Below are 18,162 nucleotides of genomic sequence, written 5' to 3' on the forward strand. Positions count from 1 at the left end.
CTCCATGTGTGAGATAAAGGGGTTATGTCGAGGAGAAATGACCTTTCTTAGAGGCATATTTTCAAAGCACTTCCAGGGCCCTGTTTACTAAGGTGCACTAGCATTTTTAGTACATGCTAAAAATTAGTATTCGCTAGTGCTAGAGACACCCATGGGAACATGTGGGTGTCTCTAGCGTTAGCACATGCTAAAAATGTTAGAGCACCTACAGCGCGTCTTAGTAAACAGCATCCTTAGACTTACAAAGTACCGTGGAGGGGCATAATCGAACAGGGCTGGCCATCTATAAGAGCGGCCATCTCTAATGATGGCCCCGTTAAGCGGTGTACCCAACTGTATTATCGAAACAAGATGGCTGGCCATCTTTCATTTCGATAATATGGTCGGGGCCAGCCAAATCTCAACATTTGGGCCGCCCTTAGAGATCGCCGACATTAGAGATGGCCGCCATTGGTTTTCGCTGATAATGGAAACTAATGGCAGCCATCTCAAACCCGGCCAAATCCAAGCCATTTGGTCATGGGAGGAGCCAACATTTGTAGTGCACTGGTCCCCCTCACATGCCAGGACACCAACCGGGCACCCTAGGGGGCACTGCAGTGGACTTCACAAAATGATCCCAGGTGGATAGCTCCCTTACCTTGGGTGCTGAGCACCCCAAAACCCACTCCCCACAACTGTACAACACTACCATAGCCCTTAGGGATGAAGGGGGCACCTAGATGTGGGTACAGTGGGTTTCGGGTGGGTTTTGGAGGGCTCACATTTACCACCACAATTGTAACAGGTGGGGTGGGCTGGGTCTGCCAGCCTGAAGTGCACTGCAGTACTCACTAAAAACTGCTCCAGGGACCTGCATAGTGCTGTGATGGAGCTGGGTATGACATTTGAGGCTGGCATAGAGGCTGGCAAAAAAATGTTTTTTAATTTTCTTTTTGAGTGGGAGGGGGTTGGTGACCACTGGGGGAGTAAGGGAAGGTGATCCCAAATCCTTCCGGTGGACATCTGGTCAGTTCAGGCACCTTTTCAAGGCTTGGTCTTGAACAAAAAGGGACCAAGTAAAGTCGGCCAAATGCTCGTCAGGGCCGGCTTTCTTTTTTCCATTATTGGCCGAAGCCGGCCATCTGTTAACCACGCCCCCCGTCCAGCCTTCGGTACACTGCCGATATGCCCCCTTGAACTTTGAGCCCCATTGTCTTCTGGCAAGTTGAAATGCTTTATATTTCATAGTAGAGACTGCTGAACTGAAGAAAGAGGATGGATATATATTTGTGTGTATATTTTATGCTGTGGTTTTATGTGTTTACAGAATATAAACAACAAATATATACATAGTACAACAGTCGTGGAGAAGTTAGGTGAAAAAAGGCTCAACTAAGAAAGCATTGAATATATGATTATTATTTTTCAGCTTTCTTTTTATTACTTTAAAAAGTTTTACATATAACAGGCAACAGAAGTCAATTTTTAAACAATATTTATAATATATAGATACAAGCAATTTAATCCAGTAAATGTTTTGTAGTGTTGAATAGGTAGTGCCCTACTCCAAGGAAGCAATAAAGGGATACAAAAAAACTAGCACAGTAGAGTGAATTATTCATTTTTTTGTGAAACATAGTAACTGTGCTAATCAAAATTTTATAACTAAAACATTTGCTTCCAATTACCTCTCACAAGAAATGGAAAAGATGCCACTTCTTTCCTCATTTGAAAGTGGCAGTCAGAATAAATCTTTGGATCAGAATCATTCCTTATAAACTTGACAAGTTTGTTTACAGTATAACTTTTAAACTTAAGAAAATCATCAGTTTATTTCTAAAATACACTGACTAAATATGACTATAGCAACAGTATACCAATTGAGAAGGCTTTTTCACATAAAGAAAGAAATGGAAAAATATTAAGGGTCCAACATTCAATACCATTTAAGTGGCACAATGGACTGGCCACCGATATTCAGCGGTACTTAACCAGGCAATGCCAGTGAATATTGGCACTAAGCAGCCAACTCTAATCCAGGCAAGAGGGGAATTCCAGGGGAAGAAATGGGGGTGACCTGGGAGTTATACAGGTGAAAGCAAAACCTTTGCCCAGTTAGTTATGCAGGTATTGGCACTGACTATTGGTCAGCACCCGCCTTACTAACATGTAGTTGCCAGCTGAATGTTGATGGGCAAGACTATGTTGAAATAGTGCTATACACACTGTTTTAAAGCAAGTCAAATGCCCATGGGATTCACTAAACTGCACAGCTAAGTACCACAGTTTTGTGAATCCCACATTGCTCCAGTCTGCAAATGCATATAAGGGGAAAGCAGAACTGTAGATTCCTTGATGCAAGCTTGAAATACAGCACTGGCAGGGAAGGAATGAGCAGGGATTGTTTCTACCCTCTTTGGACTGGGGGCTATGGAGTAACCTGGAGAGGTCTAAAGGCTGGAGGGCATTCCCAGGTAAGGAATTTGAATAAGAAGTTTTAATCATGGGGCTTTGTTTGGAATTTGCATATGCTGGATGAGTGGAAAGGCCACCATGGCCTTTTTCTTTGGGGTGGAAGAGGGAAGGGAATTCTACAGCACCTCATCATTTGGCACCTTAGACTGGAAAAGTTAACATTTTAAGCTATGATCAACGTTCCTGTAGTAGGGGTATTTGTGAAATTTTTGCACTACTCTGTTGCCATGTTAATCAGCTGCTTGAAATGCATTTACATGTGACAGAACTAATTACATGGACCACACTGTGTTTGATGTGACAACATGTTTTTAGGATGCAGTGAACACCCATTTCTGCAATTGGAGAGCAATTCTCTAAAGGGGTGTCTATAATTCTATAAAGGAAAGAAGGCACCAACTTTCCTTTATCAAATACTAGCTTAACAGGTAAAAGACACACATATAATGTAGGCACAACACTAGCCGTAGAATGGTGTAAATGTTTACACCTAGGGCCCTGTTTACTAAGCTGTGCTATAGGTGCACTAGAGTTTTTAGCGCATGCTAAAAATTAGCATGCACTAACGCTAAAGACACCCATGGGTGTCTCTAGCATTAGCGCATGCTAATTTTTAGCGTGCGCTAAAAACTTTAGTGCACCTTAGTAAACAGGGCCCCTGGATTGTTTTTAAAAAATGCATAAATTATAGTATTCTATATGTATTATGTGCCCCAACAATTCTCCACCTATTTGTATACCCACGTTCAAACTACATGCCATCACATTTAGGTGCCTTTCTATATAGAACAGCGTGTATCTGAATATTAGCATTTAGACATGTATATGTACAAATCTTTATAAAATTACACCCCTTAATGTGTGTTCTAAATCAGGTCCATATAATCATACTTTTTAAAAACTCTTTTGTAATTTGAAAGAGACCTTTTTCTTCCTTCACCTGTTTCAGGTAAACCCTTTAAATGATGATTAATAGGTTCCAGTCATTGTCTTTGTATGTTGCTGTAGACAGGAGTGTTTCAGGTATAAATATTTCATCATTTAGTCAGAAATTAATTCTAAAGGAACTAGAAAAAAAATAGTTGTAGTTAGACACTTGCAATGTCTACTCGCCAAGTTATACAAAATTCATTCAAACAGCTTAGGAAAAATTGCTAAATAAAGCCAAGGAGCCCTTTTACTAAAGTGTGGTAAGTTTTTGTACTTAATGTGCTTTAAAAGCAATTAGTAAAATATGAAGTGCAAAAGGTGTTAAGTGATTGTTGGGAGGGGGTACCCAGCATGTCCTCTGTAGGTACCACATTTGTCATGTTAATAATGTTTGCAATTAGGAAGTAAGTGCATCTGTGCTAACTGCACCAGTGACAGCACACAGAAAGTACCATGTGCTAACTGACTGTCCATGCCCATTCTCTATGCATAACCCGCCCAGTTTCCACCTTTTATCACAGCATGCAGATAATGCATGAATTTAATAGGTGCTGTCATTCCAGTGCAGTAAAAGTAACTGCATTTGTATGGTAACAGTGCACACTAATTCACTCATTTACTGCTTAATGCACTTTAGTCAAAGGGTCCCCAAGTTACTTACCTGTAGCAGACGTTCTCCATGGACAGCATGAAACAAGTCCTCACAGCATGGGTGATGCTACCCATAGGGAACACACAGGAAAGCTTCTGCAGCTTAGCTATTACTAAAAAGCTTTTGAGCCGCTTCACTGTTTATGTGCACCACTTCCTGTCAAGTGTGCAGGTGCAGCCACACCAAAATTGGGGGGGGGGGGGGGGAGGGCTGAGCCAAAAGTGTGTGGGGGGGGGGGGGGGAGGCACATTTTGCCCTGCCTCCCTGCTGCTCTCCACCCCCAGCTGCAACCCTACAAACCTGGGCTGGCGGAAGTTCCCAAGACCTGCCAACAGAAGCCTTTCTCCAGCGCTGTTTGCTGCCACACACTGCCTGCCTTGCTTTCCCCCGTGGCGTGCATGCTTGGTTTTAATTGAGCATGCATGGGTGGGGGAAGCAGGTCAGGCAGCGCAGAGGCGAACAGTGTTGGAGGAAGACTTCTGCTGGCAGGATTTGGGGACCTCGCCAGCCAAACTAGCAGACCTTGGGGGGCCTGAATCGAATTTGGGGGCCTCAGACCCTCAAGCCCCCCCCCCCCCCCCCCCATGGCTAAGCCACTGCTTCCTGCTGTCACACGTGACCAACTCAGTCTTTTTTCTCTCAATGCATAGTTAAGCCCTGGAACTCATTGCCAAAGGATGTGATAAAAGCAGTTAGCATAACTGGATTAAAAAAAAAGTTTGTATAAGTTCCTAGGAGGTAAAGTTATTAAGGTAAATCAGGGGAAAGCCGCTGCCTATTCCTGGTGATCAGTAGAGTCAAATCTTGCAACTTGTGGGGATTCTGCAAGGTACTTGTGACCTGGCTTGGTCACTGTTGGAAGCAGGATACTGGGCTAGATAGACCTTTGGTCTGACCCAGTAAGGCAACCCTTATGTTCTAAGATATTCTGAAGGACTAACTGGCCAAACCTATTGTTGTGTCCAGGTCCTTTTCCAAACAATGATGGGCTATAAATGCATAAATACCCAGTGTACCTGAATGTAACTCATCTTGAGTTACTACTGAAAAAGGTGTGAGCAAAATCCAAAATAAATAAACATGTCTATGTTGCAGCCTTGCAAATCTCCTCCATTGAAACGGATCTCAAGTAAGCTATTAATGCCACCATAACTCTGACATTATGTCTCTCAAGATTCAAGTCTGCCTGAGCATAAGTAAAAGTACAGCCTACTAGCCAGTTAGATAATGACATTTGTTGACAGTAGGCCCCATCCTATTAGGGCAAATGAAACAAAGTTGAGTAGACTAACAAAGGGATTAGTCTGCATCTAATAAAAGTCCAATGCTCTCTTGCAATCAGATGTGTGCAGTGAACCTGCAGGGTGCTTTTACTTTTGTGAGTGTGAGGCCTGGGAAAAATTATAGACACCACCTTAGGAAGGGCCTTAGGAGAGTGCTCAGAACCACCTTCTCGTAGTAGAATTTAGTGTAAGGTGGATCAGTTACTAGGGCCTAGATCTTGCTCACTCTGCATGCTGAATTTACTACCACCAAAAATAAGATCCTCCAGGTCAGGTACTTCAGTTCGCAGGTATCAGGTGGCTGCTACAATCCCATTGTGTAGCTGCTGGTGTGGTCACATCACTGGAAGAACGGAGTGGGAAAAGGATGGCAGCTCTTCCAAGATGACCATAGGACACCCAAATATAAGAAAACATTCTTTATTGGTCTTGAATAAAGACTCGACATGGCACTGTGATTCAGCATAATGTGCCTGCCTTAGGAGTCTTGAATGTACAGGTTATGAAAAATAGAAGATGTGTGATGCAGAAACTGGCTGTAGTGAGTCGGTCATTATAAAGACACTAGGAAAAAATGCCCGTTTCTGAGCGGAATGAAATGGGCGCTAGCAAGTGGCCCCCTCCCTCCGTCCCTCGAAGCTACTTGCCTTGTTTGCTGTGGGCCGTTTCGGCCCTCGAGTGTCAATAGCTCCGCCCTCAACGTCATGACGTTTTGACGCGTCATGACGTTTTGACGCAAGGGCGGTGCAGACACTCCAGGGCACACCGGATATCTCGGGCGCCTCAACTTCCATGGAGGCTTCAGAACGTTGGGGTTGCCTTTTATATATATAGATTTAGTAAAATGCTTACTCAGTATCACAGAAATGTGATCTGTCAGCTGATATTTATTATTATTTGACTATTTTTACTGCGGAAATTGCCAATTGCTCATGTTTGATCTATTCTTACTGTACACCGCCTTGAGTGAATTCCTTCAAAAAGGCGGTAAATTAATCCTAATCTCTATATATAAAAGGCACCACCAATGTTCTAAATGAAGCCTCCAGCTGGAAGTGTGAAGGGGGAGAGATATCCGGTTTCCCCATGAGTGTCTGCTCCGCCCTCGCTCTCTCTGTAACACAAACACAGCAGGAAACTTAACACTGAAGGACTCGACTCCGAGGGGGGAGGGGACAGAGAGCACAGGGGAAGGGAGAGAGGGCAGAGGGCAGGGACACACACACTCCCACATGCACACAGAAGAAAACCTTGCTAGCCCCCTTTCATTTGCATCAGAAACGGGGCTTTTTTACTAGTAAATAAATAAAACATGGCTCACCTACTGAAACTCTCAACTGCAATTTTCCCTCCACAAGCCCACAAACTAAACTCTCTGACCAATCACTGGTTTCTACCAATCTACAGCAATAATCACCCCTAAACAGTTTACCACTCCCCATGAAAAAACCAGAGTCAACAGCCAGGAAATGCAAGACATATGCAGGTCCTCCGCCTGCTCCCCCAGCAAAGCTCGTAACTCCTCAGGCACCAAAAACATGCTGAAGGCAAAGGGAACCATCCAATCTCCAAAGAATACAGTGTCCACACTTCTAGGAATCATACAGCGAAGTAGATAGAGGCAGGGAAACCAGTAAACTGCAAGCGAGGGAGTGTAAGTTGATACACTGCCTCGCTGACAATTACCAGCAAAGCAGTTTCCATACTATACAGGCAGGCATCCCATGCCTCTCACACCCCCTCCCCCGCACCACCAGAGCTCTATATAAACCACAAGCAACAGAAAACTTTTTATTACTTGTTAAAACTTATTGCTCTTGTATTTTAGTAATTGTAATATTTTTAAACAAGAGTTACAGGCACAACAAATGACTTTGGTGGGACTTAAACCCACAATCTTTGAATCTTTTCAACAGACTACAAGTTCAGCACATTCTCCATTGCACCACAGAGCCCCTTTAGCACATCACTGTTACCTCTGAGCCACCAAATAAACTACAAAACCAAAAATAAGAACTAACTGTCTGCAAATAGCAAAACCTGTAGTTTTTCTCATTACACATTGGTTTGTTATGCATGTTCATGATGTGATATAATCTTATACTTGTATAAGGGAACCCTCGGAAGATACCACTTATAAAGACAATATCATTAAATCTTTTGCCTAGTGGCATAGCATCTCTTCATTGGGCTATCCCTTAGTTCATTTTTTTGTAAGTGCTATTGCAAACACGTAAAAGTGCTCAAACTACATGTGCTCTAAATAATAATAAACTTATCTTATCTTTGAAGCCGTGTCCATGTCTCTTAATGCTACAATCCACTTGGGCTTCCCCTGATTACGCCCAATACCGCGGGTTTCAGTACTTTCATCAGGGACTCGGGTTAATTGCCCTCAGCAGATACACAATGACCTGTTAGTTGAAACATCGGCCATGGCTATTTTCAGCCTTTTTTACCCACTGTGGTAAAAAAGACACAGTGCACAGCAAAAATGGCTCCTGCAGGTAGCGAAAGGCACCTTTTACTTCAGCTTAGTAAAAGGGATAGGGTTACATGATTATTTCTCTCACTGGAAGAGGGTGAATAGTGGAGTGTCCCAGGGATCTGTATTTAGACTGGTACTATTTAACATATTTATAAATGATCTAGAAATGGGAACAAGTGAGGTCAGGGTCAAGGTCATGGATTTGATATACTGCATTTTTGTGGGTACAACCAAAGCAGTGATTAAATCTGTAGATGAGAAAAAATTATTTAAAGTTGTTAAAATGCATGCAGACTGTGAAAAACTGTAGGAAGACCTTACGAAATTGGAAGACTGGGCACCCTAATGGCAGATGAAATTTAATGTGGACAAATGCAAAGTGATGTATATTGGAGGAAAAAAAATCTAAATCATAGCTTCTTGATGTTAGGTTGCACCTTTGGAGTCAGCACCCAAAAAAAAGATCTAGGTGTCATCTTGGACTATACACTGAAATCTTCTGCCCAGTGTGTGATGGCAGCCAAAAGAAGCAAACAGAAATGCTTGGAATTATTAGGAAAGGGAAAGAAAATAAGAAAAATAATATTATAATGCCTCTGTATCACTTCATAGTGCAACCTCGAGTATTGTATGCAATTCTGGTTGGTGTATCTCAAAAAATATATAGTGGAATTAGAAAAGGTTCAAAAAAGGGCGACCACAATGATTAAGGGGTTGGAACTGCTCTCATATGAGGAAAGGCTTGATAGGTTAGGGTTCTTCAGCTTGGAAAAGAGACAACTGAGGGGGGATATGATAGATGTCTACAAAATCCTGAGTGGTATGGAATGGGTAAACATGAAGACTGTTTATTCTTTCGAAAAGAACTGACTAGGGGCCTCTCAATGAAGTTACATGGTAATGCTTTTAAAACAAATAAGATGAAATATTTTTTTACTCAACGAATAGTTAAACTGTGGAACTCATTACCAAAGGTTAGGGTATCAGAATTTGAAAAAGGTTTGGACAAGTTCTTGGTGAAAAAGTCCATATTCTGCTATTGAGCTGGAAATGTGGAAAGCCACTGCTGTTCCTGGGATTGATAGCATGGAATCTTGCTACTATTTGAGATTCTGCCAGGTACTTGTGACCTGGACTGGCCACTGATGGAAGCAGGAAACTTGGCTAGAAGGACCATCGGTCTGCCCCAATATGGCTATTCTTCTGTTCTTATGATTTTTGTCCTTGGCCTGAGGTATCTTTCAAACATTATTACAGTTTGGTACATCAGCTTCTAAATATTTGTGGTACATTTACTGCATTGTCTAACCTACCAACATCATAAAATGGATTCTGCTTATGCCTCTAGTTAACCAATCAAGAACCTAGATTCAAGATACGAGTATAACAGTTCTTACTTTAAGAAATCAGGGGTTTTGGACATGGCATTTTCAAAATCTTCAAAACTCAGCATACTGTCATTATCTAGGTCAGCTTCATCCAGCACCTGTAAGTAAATGAGAGGGAAGGAAATAAAAATAAGAACCAAAGGAAATAGTTAAATCAACTGTATTTCCTTGAATAGTTATCTTACTTCTAAACACATGAATAAACATTCTCATTATGCTGGTAATTTTAAAACATATTTGCATGCATAAACAGAGGTTACATGCATAAAAACAGTTTCTATACTTGAGTAAAACAAAGTTGAATACCTGTAATGTGTGTTGTCCAAGGGTAGCATGATATAATCTCTCATTAATTGGTGATATTATCTGATAGAGCCTAATGTAGTAAAATGAATAACTAGTTCTTTAAACTTAGAGAGCTTTTTACTATGTTCAATGATATATTTTTGGAGTTCTTATGATGCTGCACACAGCCCACTCAATTTTATAGCAAGCAAATAGCAGTTGAAATACAAAGGAATCCAACTCCTAGGGGGAGGGGCAGGTAGGTAAAGTGAAGATATATCCTGCTGACTTCAAAGAATACCTTACATATAAGCAATGTTGTTTTCTCTGAGGGTAAGCATGATATCAAATCCTTACTGACAGATGATGGTAGCAGCATGATATAATTGAGTGAATAGCTCTTGAAGTTTAGAGAGCTTACTAACATATTCATTACACATATGCAAGTAAATCTTAATTGCATAGGACATTGAGATGGCCTGAACTCAAAATAGCATGATTTTTATCAGTGTCACTGCAATATATAATATATAATCCTCATTGTCCCTTTCCCTATATAGAGCATCACCTTCATGATGGCATGATATGGAATTGAATTGCAATGCACCCCTATAGGGGTTGATATTCAGTGTCTCCGGTGTGACTGTTGCAGCAGTCTCTGGTCAGTGCAAGGGAAGTCTGGAGAAAACATAAAGGCATGCAGTCACAGGAGATATTCAGTTCTAGCTTTGCCCAATTAGTTATATGGGTGTTGGCTCTAAATGCTGTTTGTTGTTCATATTACTTGATGGCCAAAGTCCCTGGAAATAGAGGGTGTGGAAGACCAGCAATACGATGAATTAACACGATCACAAAATCAATGAAAGCTCTATTAAAAGGTTCTGCGCACAAATAGAAGGCAGGTTGTTCTGGATAAAATCAATCTATGGTCACCTAGAGTTGACTTTGACTTGATGACAATTAATCAATCAGTCATTCAATACTGGTCTATCTCTGGACACTGGCATTGAATGTCCAGATTTTCAATGGCCCTGGAAGTTATGCAGGTGCCAGATGTAAATCCCACAAAGAACATTAAACATAAACCCTAAATTGCAGTTTCTTCAGTACTTAATGAGCTCTGCCACCATGACACCATTTTTTTTCAACGAAGCTTACAGAGAGAAGCTTAGCACAGAAACTCACCCAGCTGAAGACTAAAGCTCTGAAGATCAGACAGTTGCTGCAGTACTCACACCACTCTCTTATGCCCTCAATAACTGCCAAACAGCAATCCTCCAGAGCAAGTCAGGGATTCAGACGGAAATCAAATCCTGACTACTAAGCCTGCTAAGGCTCTTTTTTTTGCCTCATGGGAAAGGAGAAGGGAGGAAGAGCAAGAGAGGGGAGATGGGTGGGGGAGGGACCTGGGGTGACTAGGTGTACCCCCTAAAGGCAGCATCGCACAGCCACTCATCCCAAGGCTGCACTGAACTAAGCTTAGCACAGGAGCCAGCAGCACATGGGAACATCTATCCGCCTACTGGAGATAGAGAATACTGACTGGGCATGTTGTCCTATATAGTACTTCAGCACTCTCTATCTCCACCTGCTGGTATATGGACACAACCCATTAGTCTCTGGATTCATCTGCTGCTGTTGCTAAGGAATAAGATGTTTTTGGCTTGACCTATTTCAATCATGACTAAGTGACCAAAAGGTGCCTAAATGACCAAATGACCACTGGAGGGATTAAAGCATAACTCGCTTATTCTACCAGTAGTCACTGACCCCCTCCCAGCCCCCTAAAATGTGACAATGACAGTACATACCAGGCTCTATGACAGCTTCAGATATGATGGTCATTCCTTTTAGAGCAGCAAGCAGGTCCTAGGAGTAGCCTGGAGGTCAGTATAGAGGACTGTAGAGAAGGGGACACAGGCCCATAACCCACTGTAACTGGTACACTTGTGGCGGAACATGTGATCCCTCCAAAAAATACTAAATACCTACCGTCACCTAGGTGTTACCTATACCTACACATAGGTGACACCTGCAGGCATAAAGGCTATTGTAGTGGTGTACAGTAGGTTTCTGGTGGGCTATGGAAGACTCACCATATATTATAATGGGGTAACAGTGAGATGTGTACCTAGGACTTTTTATGTGAAGTCCACTACAGTGCCCCTTAGGGTGCCCAACTGCTCTGCTGGGATGTCTGTGTGGTCAATCTACTAAGAATGCTGGCCTCTTCCCCCCCCCCCCCCAATACATCCCAATGGCTTGTTTTTGTGCGTATTTCCCATGGATTTTTTTTAATGGTCCTAAGAGATGGACGCACTAAGCACAAAAACTTCTAGCAAATGGCCATTTCAAAACAAAAAGCTGGACATTTTTCTGATTTGGAAATAACCATTGTTCACTACTGGATTTTTGGACATTTTTTCCAAAGCGCCAAAATCAAACTTAGACATCATATTCAGTTATTAAGATAACCCATGTCTGGAGCAGACCTAACTGCTATTGGGGCCCAATGTTACCAATGCTGACATTGAAGGACCGGACTGAGTGCCAAAAAGTTTTTCATGCTGAGCTTCCAGGGCTTTTTAGGCTGACAGAGAACATAATTAAGACCCCTGCAGTCTTATCCCAAGCACTGGATTCACCAGTTATGGGGGTCAGTACCTGAAAAAAGAAACCTTGTTACAGCTGTTCGATACCTTCTTGGACATGTAGGGGGAAATGTCCCAAATCAAAAGGCTCAGTGGTTGAGGGGAGTAAAGTTAAACTGAGCGCGAAAACCATCAAAACAGCTCAGTCCAACTCAGGTCCTAGGGTTGAAAATTTTAAATAAAGGTCAGAAATGCATAAAACCTGCTAGAGCATACACTGAAGTAGAGAAAATAAAAGAGATGTGAAAAAGGAGTGCAAAAACCCACAAGGAAAGACACCACAAAAAGAAACATTTGATACTCTGAGGACAGATCACAGAGGTGACCTCTTTGTTCTGTGGAAAACAAAAGACTGTTAGTCCCGCACTTGCGCATTGGGCGGGAAGGCACCCATACATGCTAAAGACCTCTTAGAGATATTATGCTGGGCAGCATCCACACCCAGCTCCATCAGATGATGTCACCCATATGTGATAGTGTCCTGCTTATCCTCTGAAAAAATAACATCTTCATGCAGCTGACTACTCTTCCACTACCGCTTAGCTCTTTACATCTTAGCTCTTTACATCTGCAGTTTATACTCTGGATAATTGACCAGAGTACCATAGAAAGCAAATATTCCTTCCATTAAATCTTTGTTCCTGAAAAGGGGCAACAATATCCAAGGCAGTCATAATGGAAATGTTTCATTTGTCAACAAGGGAAGCAGGGTTCAGCACTTCAAAATTAGCCACTTGATAAAAACCAATCTGGTACCCTTAATCTGAGAACAATCAATCTATGGTCTGACCAGGGTATGGACATAAATTCACATAGATTTACTGCACCCAAATTTACTGTATGGCCTGGAAAAAAAAACAGATCCAAAATATGCTCGGTAACATGTGTGTGTGACCCCCATGATCTAAACAAACCCCAGTGAAGCCACTGCAGAAATATCAGAATGACAGAAATTAATTAAAAAAAAAAAAGTTAGGAAACAAAATAGAATAAAACAAGGAACAACATACCATTTTCCGGATGCACATTCATACTATCTATGTACTTTAAAGGATTGTAAAAAAAAAAAAACCCAAAATAAAACATACATGGTCAATCAGTTGTATTATGTCATTCTCTTCAATATCTTCACTGTGTGTCAAACGATGGACAATAGTTTTAATATCTTCTTCATCTATATAATCATTTTCATTAAAATCTGTTTTAAAAATACAGAAGTCAATGAGAGGAATGTTGTTTATTATCATTTATTTAAAATTTGCTAATCTACCTTATCTGACAAACAGATCAAGCTGGCGAACAGACTAATATTTGGAATCTATGCATTTACTACAATTTTTCATATCTCGTTCTATTCTTTTCCTTCTTCTGGTAAGACACCATGAACTGGTGACAAAGACAAAAGGTTTCATTCTTCAAATATCTGGAGGCACAGAATTGAATGAATATGTGGAGCTTTATACACACAGCAATTTTCCCTAATACTGCCATTGTTCTGTCCCCAGAGTGTTTGTGTAGTGTATTGTGTGTATTATAATTCAGCATGTGACTGTAGTTACTTCCTGCTTAGTGTGTAATCATTTCTCCTAGTAGTCATTTCATTGCATGTGACCTCTTCCTCCCTCTCCGCAGAGCCTAGGTCTTTCATTTCTTCACTGTCACTTCCTGATTGATCTTACAATCTGTGATCTGATAGGTCAACCCCTGCATATGATCCTCTATGATAACTGAAGAATTGACAGATGCCTGTTATTCTATCCAGTCAAGAGCTATCTTCAGTGACCTACACTGTGACTTGTCTCAAGTACTGACCCTATTGATCCCTTTCCTTTTAGGTCTTCTTTCCCCCTCTTTTTTGCAAGCAGACTCCTCCATCTTATCATATTGCTCTGATGCATCCTCTCTTTCAGAAAAGCAGACTCTGCAATATCCTGATGTTGGTTTTATTTTTCTTCTTTCTCTATTACCTTTAAACTTCCTTTCCTTTTAATTGTTTCCTCACATTTCACTAAATAATCAGAACTCCATATGGGCTTCCCCCACCCACATAGCCCTTTACTAAGATCATCCCCCTTCCCTTCCTATTTTCCTCTCCATGAAGTTCAGATAGAAAAGATCCTCACATAATCCTATGTCTTTCAGTATCAATAAATGGATGAGCGTATAACATTTTTTAATTTAAACATTTTTATTACATTTTGATGTGCTTTATAAAAAACAGTTACCTATACCAGGTGTTCTACAAGAACAGCAGATAGGAATCCTTAAATTTGAATGACATCATATGACTAAGCCTGCACTTGAAACAATTCTCCAGCACTTTTACAGAGCTTTTGAGAATGTCTCACTGCACATGTTCACCTGTTCCTGACTGCAGCTGTAACATGTAAACCCATCAGTTCATTGCAAGCTCTTAGAATTCAACTCCTCATGGAAGAGGGAGGATTGTATGAACTCATAACCTGCTATCTTTGGAGAACATCTGCTAGAGCTAAGTAACAGTTTTCTCTGGAGACAAGCAAGTAAGATAGATGAAACTTTACTTATGGGACACACTAGCAACAGGTTTCCTTCAATAGAAAGAAGAAAAAATCAGACCCAGAGGTGCTGCAGTGAGCAAACACCAAAACTGTTTTTGACAGAAACAAGCCATGTCTTACAACATCTATAACTTTTCCTTCTTCTTAAAAAAATTAATAACTAAAAATTTTAGAAGGCAGCCTAGAAGTGAATATAATTATTATTTATTATTATTATTTATTGCATTTGTACCCCACATTTTCCCACCTATTTGCAAGCTCAATGTGGCTTACAGAGTATAGTTTTGACAAAGTCATGACAGGATATTGGATACAATCAAAAGTAAACAGAAGATGGATGAGGGGTTAGGGAAGATGGTGTTAGGTTGGATAGTTTAGGAGGTGATTTGTGTCTTTATGGGTTCTTTTTGTAGGCTCTATTGAAGAGATGCGTCTTCAGAGATTTGCGAAAGTTGCTTAGATTGTCCATAGTTTTTAGGGCTGGGGGTAACCCATTCCATAACTGTGTACTTCTGTAGGAGAAGGTGGTGGCGTATGCCTGCTTATATTTAAGTCCTTTGCAGCTGGGGCCTGTGGGGGATGGGGGGATAGAGTTGGATTCTAAATCCAAAATATATTCTAATGGCCACATTGCCATTGGGAGCCTTGTTCTAGACAATAATGGGTTATGAATGTGTGGACAGAGGTCTACGTTGCAGCCCTGCAAATCACATCAGAGGAGACTGATCTCAAGTGGGCTACTGACGCTGCTATAGCTCTAATCTTATGAGCCAATAACATGAACAGAGTCAGACCTGTATAGGCATAAATAAAGAAAATGCAATCTTCTACCCAATTAGAGAGAGTGTGTTTGCTGTCGGCAGCCCCCCATCCTGGGTGGACTTTCTATGGACTTTACAAGCCTCTAGTATTCTAGTACTGTGAATCTTGGCCTCTCTGTGCTTATCAGATAACAAGGAATGTTAGAGGCCTCTCACAGTGCAAGAGGAATAGGGTATGCAGCTTAGAAAGACAGTAACTCAGAAATGCTAACTTTGCCTAGGCTACCTCCTAACTTTCAACTATTTTGTTGTTATAGCTCTCACCAATGAGATTTAGGGGAAAAAATGGTTGGTAGGACTATTGATTGGCTAAGATGGAAATTCCAGATGGAGGTGCAGAACTACTCTATTATTCAAAAATTAGTGTAAGATAGATCACACACTAGAGTCTGCAATGCACTTACTCTGTGAGCTAAAGTAACCACTACCAAAAAACAAGACCTTCTAGATCAAGAACTTCAGACTGTAGGTATTCAGTGGCTCAAATGGAGCTTTCATCAGCTGAGTAAGAACAACCTTGAGGGTTCCATGACGCTGCAAGTGGCTTGATAAGAGCCTTCAACAGAAGCAAGCCCAGCATAAATTGAACTATAGGATGTACAGAGATGGCTCCAATTGCATTAAGATGAATCCTAACACAGTTAGTCTTGAGATGTGTTTCTGAGAGAGGTAGATGTATTCAAGTAGTGTTTGTGGGGGGCATGAAAAGAATCTAGGGCCCTGCCAACACACTAGACAGAAAACCTCATCCATTTAAACTTGTATGCCTTTCTAGCTGAATCTCTTTTGGAAGCAAACAAAACCCGAGAGAAGCTATCAGGGAAGTTCAGAGAAGCTACCGTTAACCTTGCAACAATGCCAGGATGCAACAACATTCTCTGTGCATGATTATTGTTGGAAAACATTCCAGTTTTATTGGACTTCTTTTGGAAATTTCCAGCTGAAACAGGAACCAAATGTGTCTTGGCCAATAAGGATCTATTAGCATCATAGTTCCTTGGCCTTGCCTGAGTTTCAGAACATTTTTTGCTATGAGGGGAATTGGAAGATGCACATTCAAGGCCCTGGCCCCAAAGCAGGAGAAATGAATCTGAGGCTTATTTGCTATGCATCCCAGTTCTACAGCAGAACTGAGATACTTTCTTGTTGAATAGAGTGGCAAAAAGGCCAATTAGAGGGGTGCCCCACTCTTTAAAGATCTTGCAGGCAACTTTGTCATCCAGGAACCACTCATGAGGGGAAAACACTCAACTTAATTTGTCCACCAGGATGTTTTTCTCCCCTGCCAGATATGTAGTTCTGAGGAACATTTGGTGCAAAATGGCCCCTTTCCACAGTCTGATAGCTTCAGAACAAAGAAGGTACAATCCTGTTCCTCCCTGCTTATTCACATGTATATGATTACCTGGTTGTCCATTTGAACCAGGATAACCTTTAGAGTGTTCCATATTGCCCTTAGCTCTACAAATTTTACCTGATGACATTGTTTCTGAGCAAACCATACCCCCTGGGTGTGAAACTCACCTACACCAGAGTACTTGAAGAACAGGATCACCTTCTACTCTACATATCTCCAATGATACTAAGGTCCTCCAAAGGACATTACACAATGTGATACTCACAAGCGAGCCTTCTCTGGAGTAGGCCCCGCATTCTGGAATGTACTTCCTGAAAGGCTTTGCTTAACACAAGACTACCTCTACTTAATGGTGGCACCGGCTGCACATACTGTGCACTTACAGGACACGTTTATCCACCCCTACTCTAGCTGAGATCATATTTAAGCACCTCTCTGACTTCATGTGCAACTTTCTTTAAATTAGTCCCCTTATTTTCTAACTCCTCTTACTCTCTTACATATCTATATGTTTCATCTTTGATTATACTCTACGCTGTCTGTTAATATGTTTTATTACGCATTGTTTTGACATTGTAAGTAGTATACTATGCCATGCTTTGTATTGCTATTTTAATATTTTTTACTGCTGCAATTGTCTATTGCTTTTCTTTGGCTTATTCTTGCTGTACACCGCCTTGAGTGAATTCTGTAAAAAAAGCGGTAAATAAATCATACTAAATAAATAAATTAAAATAAATACAATAGCATCCCAGTTTGGATGCATCTGCCATTAGAGTTGCTTGGTTGAGAATGGTTGAGGAGTTTAGAAGGGCAATCCTTTTGCCAGATAGGAATGGGAAATCTACTAGGAAATGAGTCCCGCCAAGGACTGCTGACAGATACCACGTCTCAAAGGTTCCTTTGAGTGGTAAGGGCCATTGAGTCTGCTTCAAATTAAAGCATGCCAGAAGTGTTACATGAACTTGAATGTCATATAGCCCAGCATCCTCAACATTTTGTTTTTGTTACATTTGTACCCCGCGCTTTCCCACTCATGGCAGGCTCAATGCGGCTTACACGGGGCAATGGAGGGTTAAGTGCTTGTGCCTGAAGTGGGAATCAAATTCAGTTCCTCAGTTCCCCAGGACAAAAGTCCACCACCCTAACCACTAGGCCACTCCTCCATTTGATAAGCTGATACTTGACACTGCTGAATTTCTTTCACAATGAATACCAAAATTGTGACATTTTAATGTGGAATTAAGGTAGTCATTTGAGTTGTGTCCAGCAAGGTTCCTGTCAGTGGCGTACCAAGGGGGGGGGGGGGC

At 41.3% G+C, this 18,162-nt stretch overlaps 1 protein-coding gene across 1 annotated transcript in view; it reads right to left on the reverse strand.

Annotated features, from left to right (window-relative positions):
- Positions 1–3,177: 3,177 nt before the first annotated feature.
- The window catches only part of CIB4 (calcium and integrin binding family member 4), a 45,264-nt gene continuing 30,279 nt past the window's right edge, over positions 3,178–18,162 (reverse strand). Inside the window, exons 3-5 of the mRNA XM_030195124.1 lie at positions 13,223–13,332; positions 9,208–9,296; positions 3,178–3,524 (exon numbers count right to left, since the gene is read on the reverse strand). Of these exons, the coding sequence (XP_030050984.1) occupies positions 3,503–3,524; positions 9,208–9,296; positions 13,223–13,332 (221 nt within the window). The 3' untranslated portion in view covers positions 3,178–3,502. The remainder of the gene's footprint in view (positions 3,525–9,207; positions 9,297–13,222; positions 13,333–18,162) is intronic.

The sequence above is a fragment of the Microcaecilia unicolor genome, chromosome 3 (assembly GCF_901765095.1).
Source record: "Microcaecilia unicolor chromosome 3, aMicUni1.1, whole genome shotgun sequence".
NCBI classification, from domain to species: domain Eukaryota; kingdom Metazoa; phylum Chordata; class Amphibia; order Gymnophiona; family Siphonopidae; genus Microcaecilia; species Microcaecilia unicolor.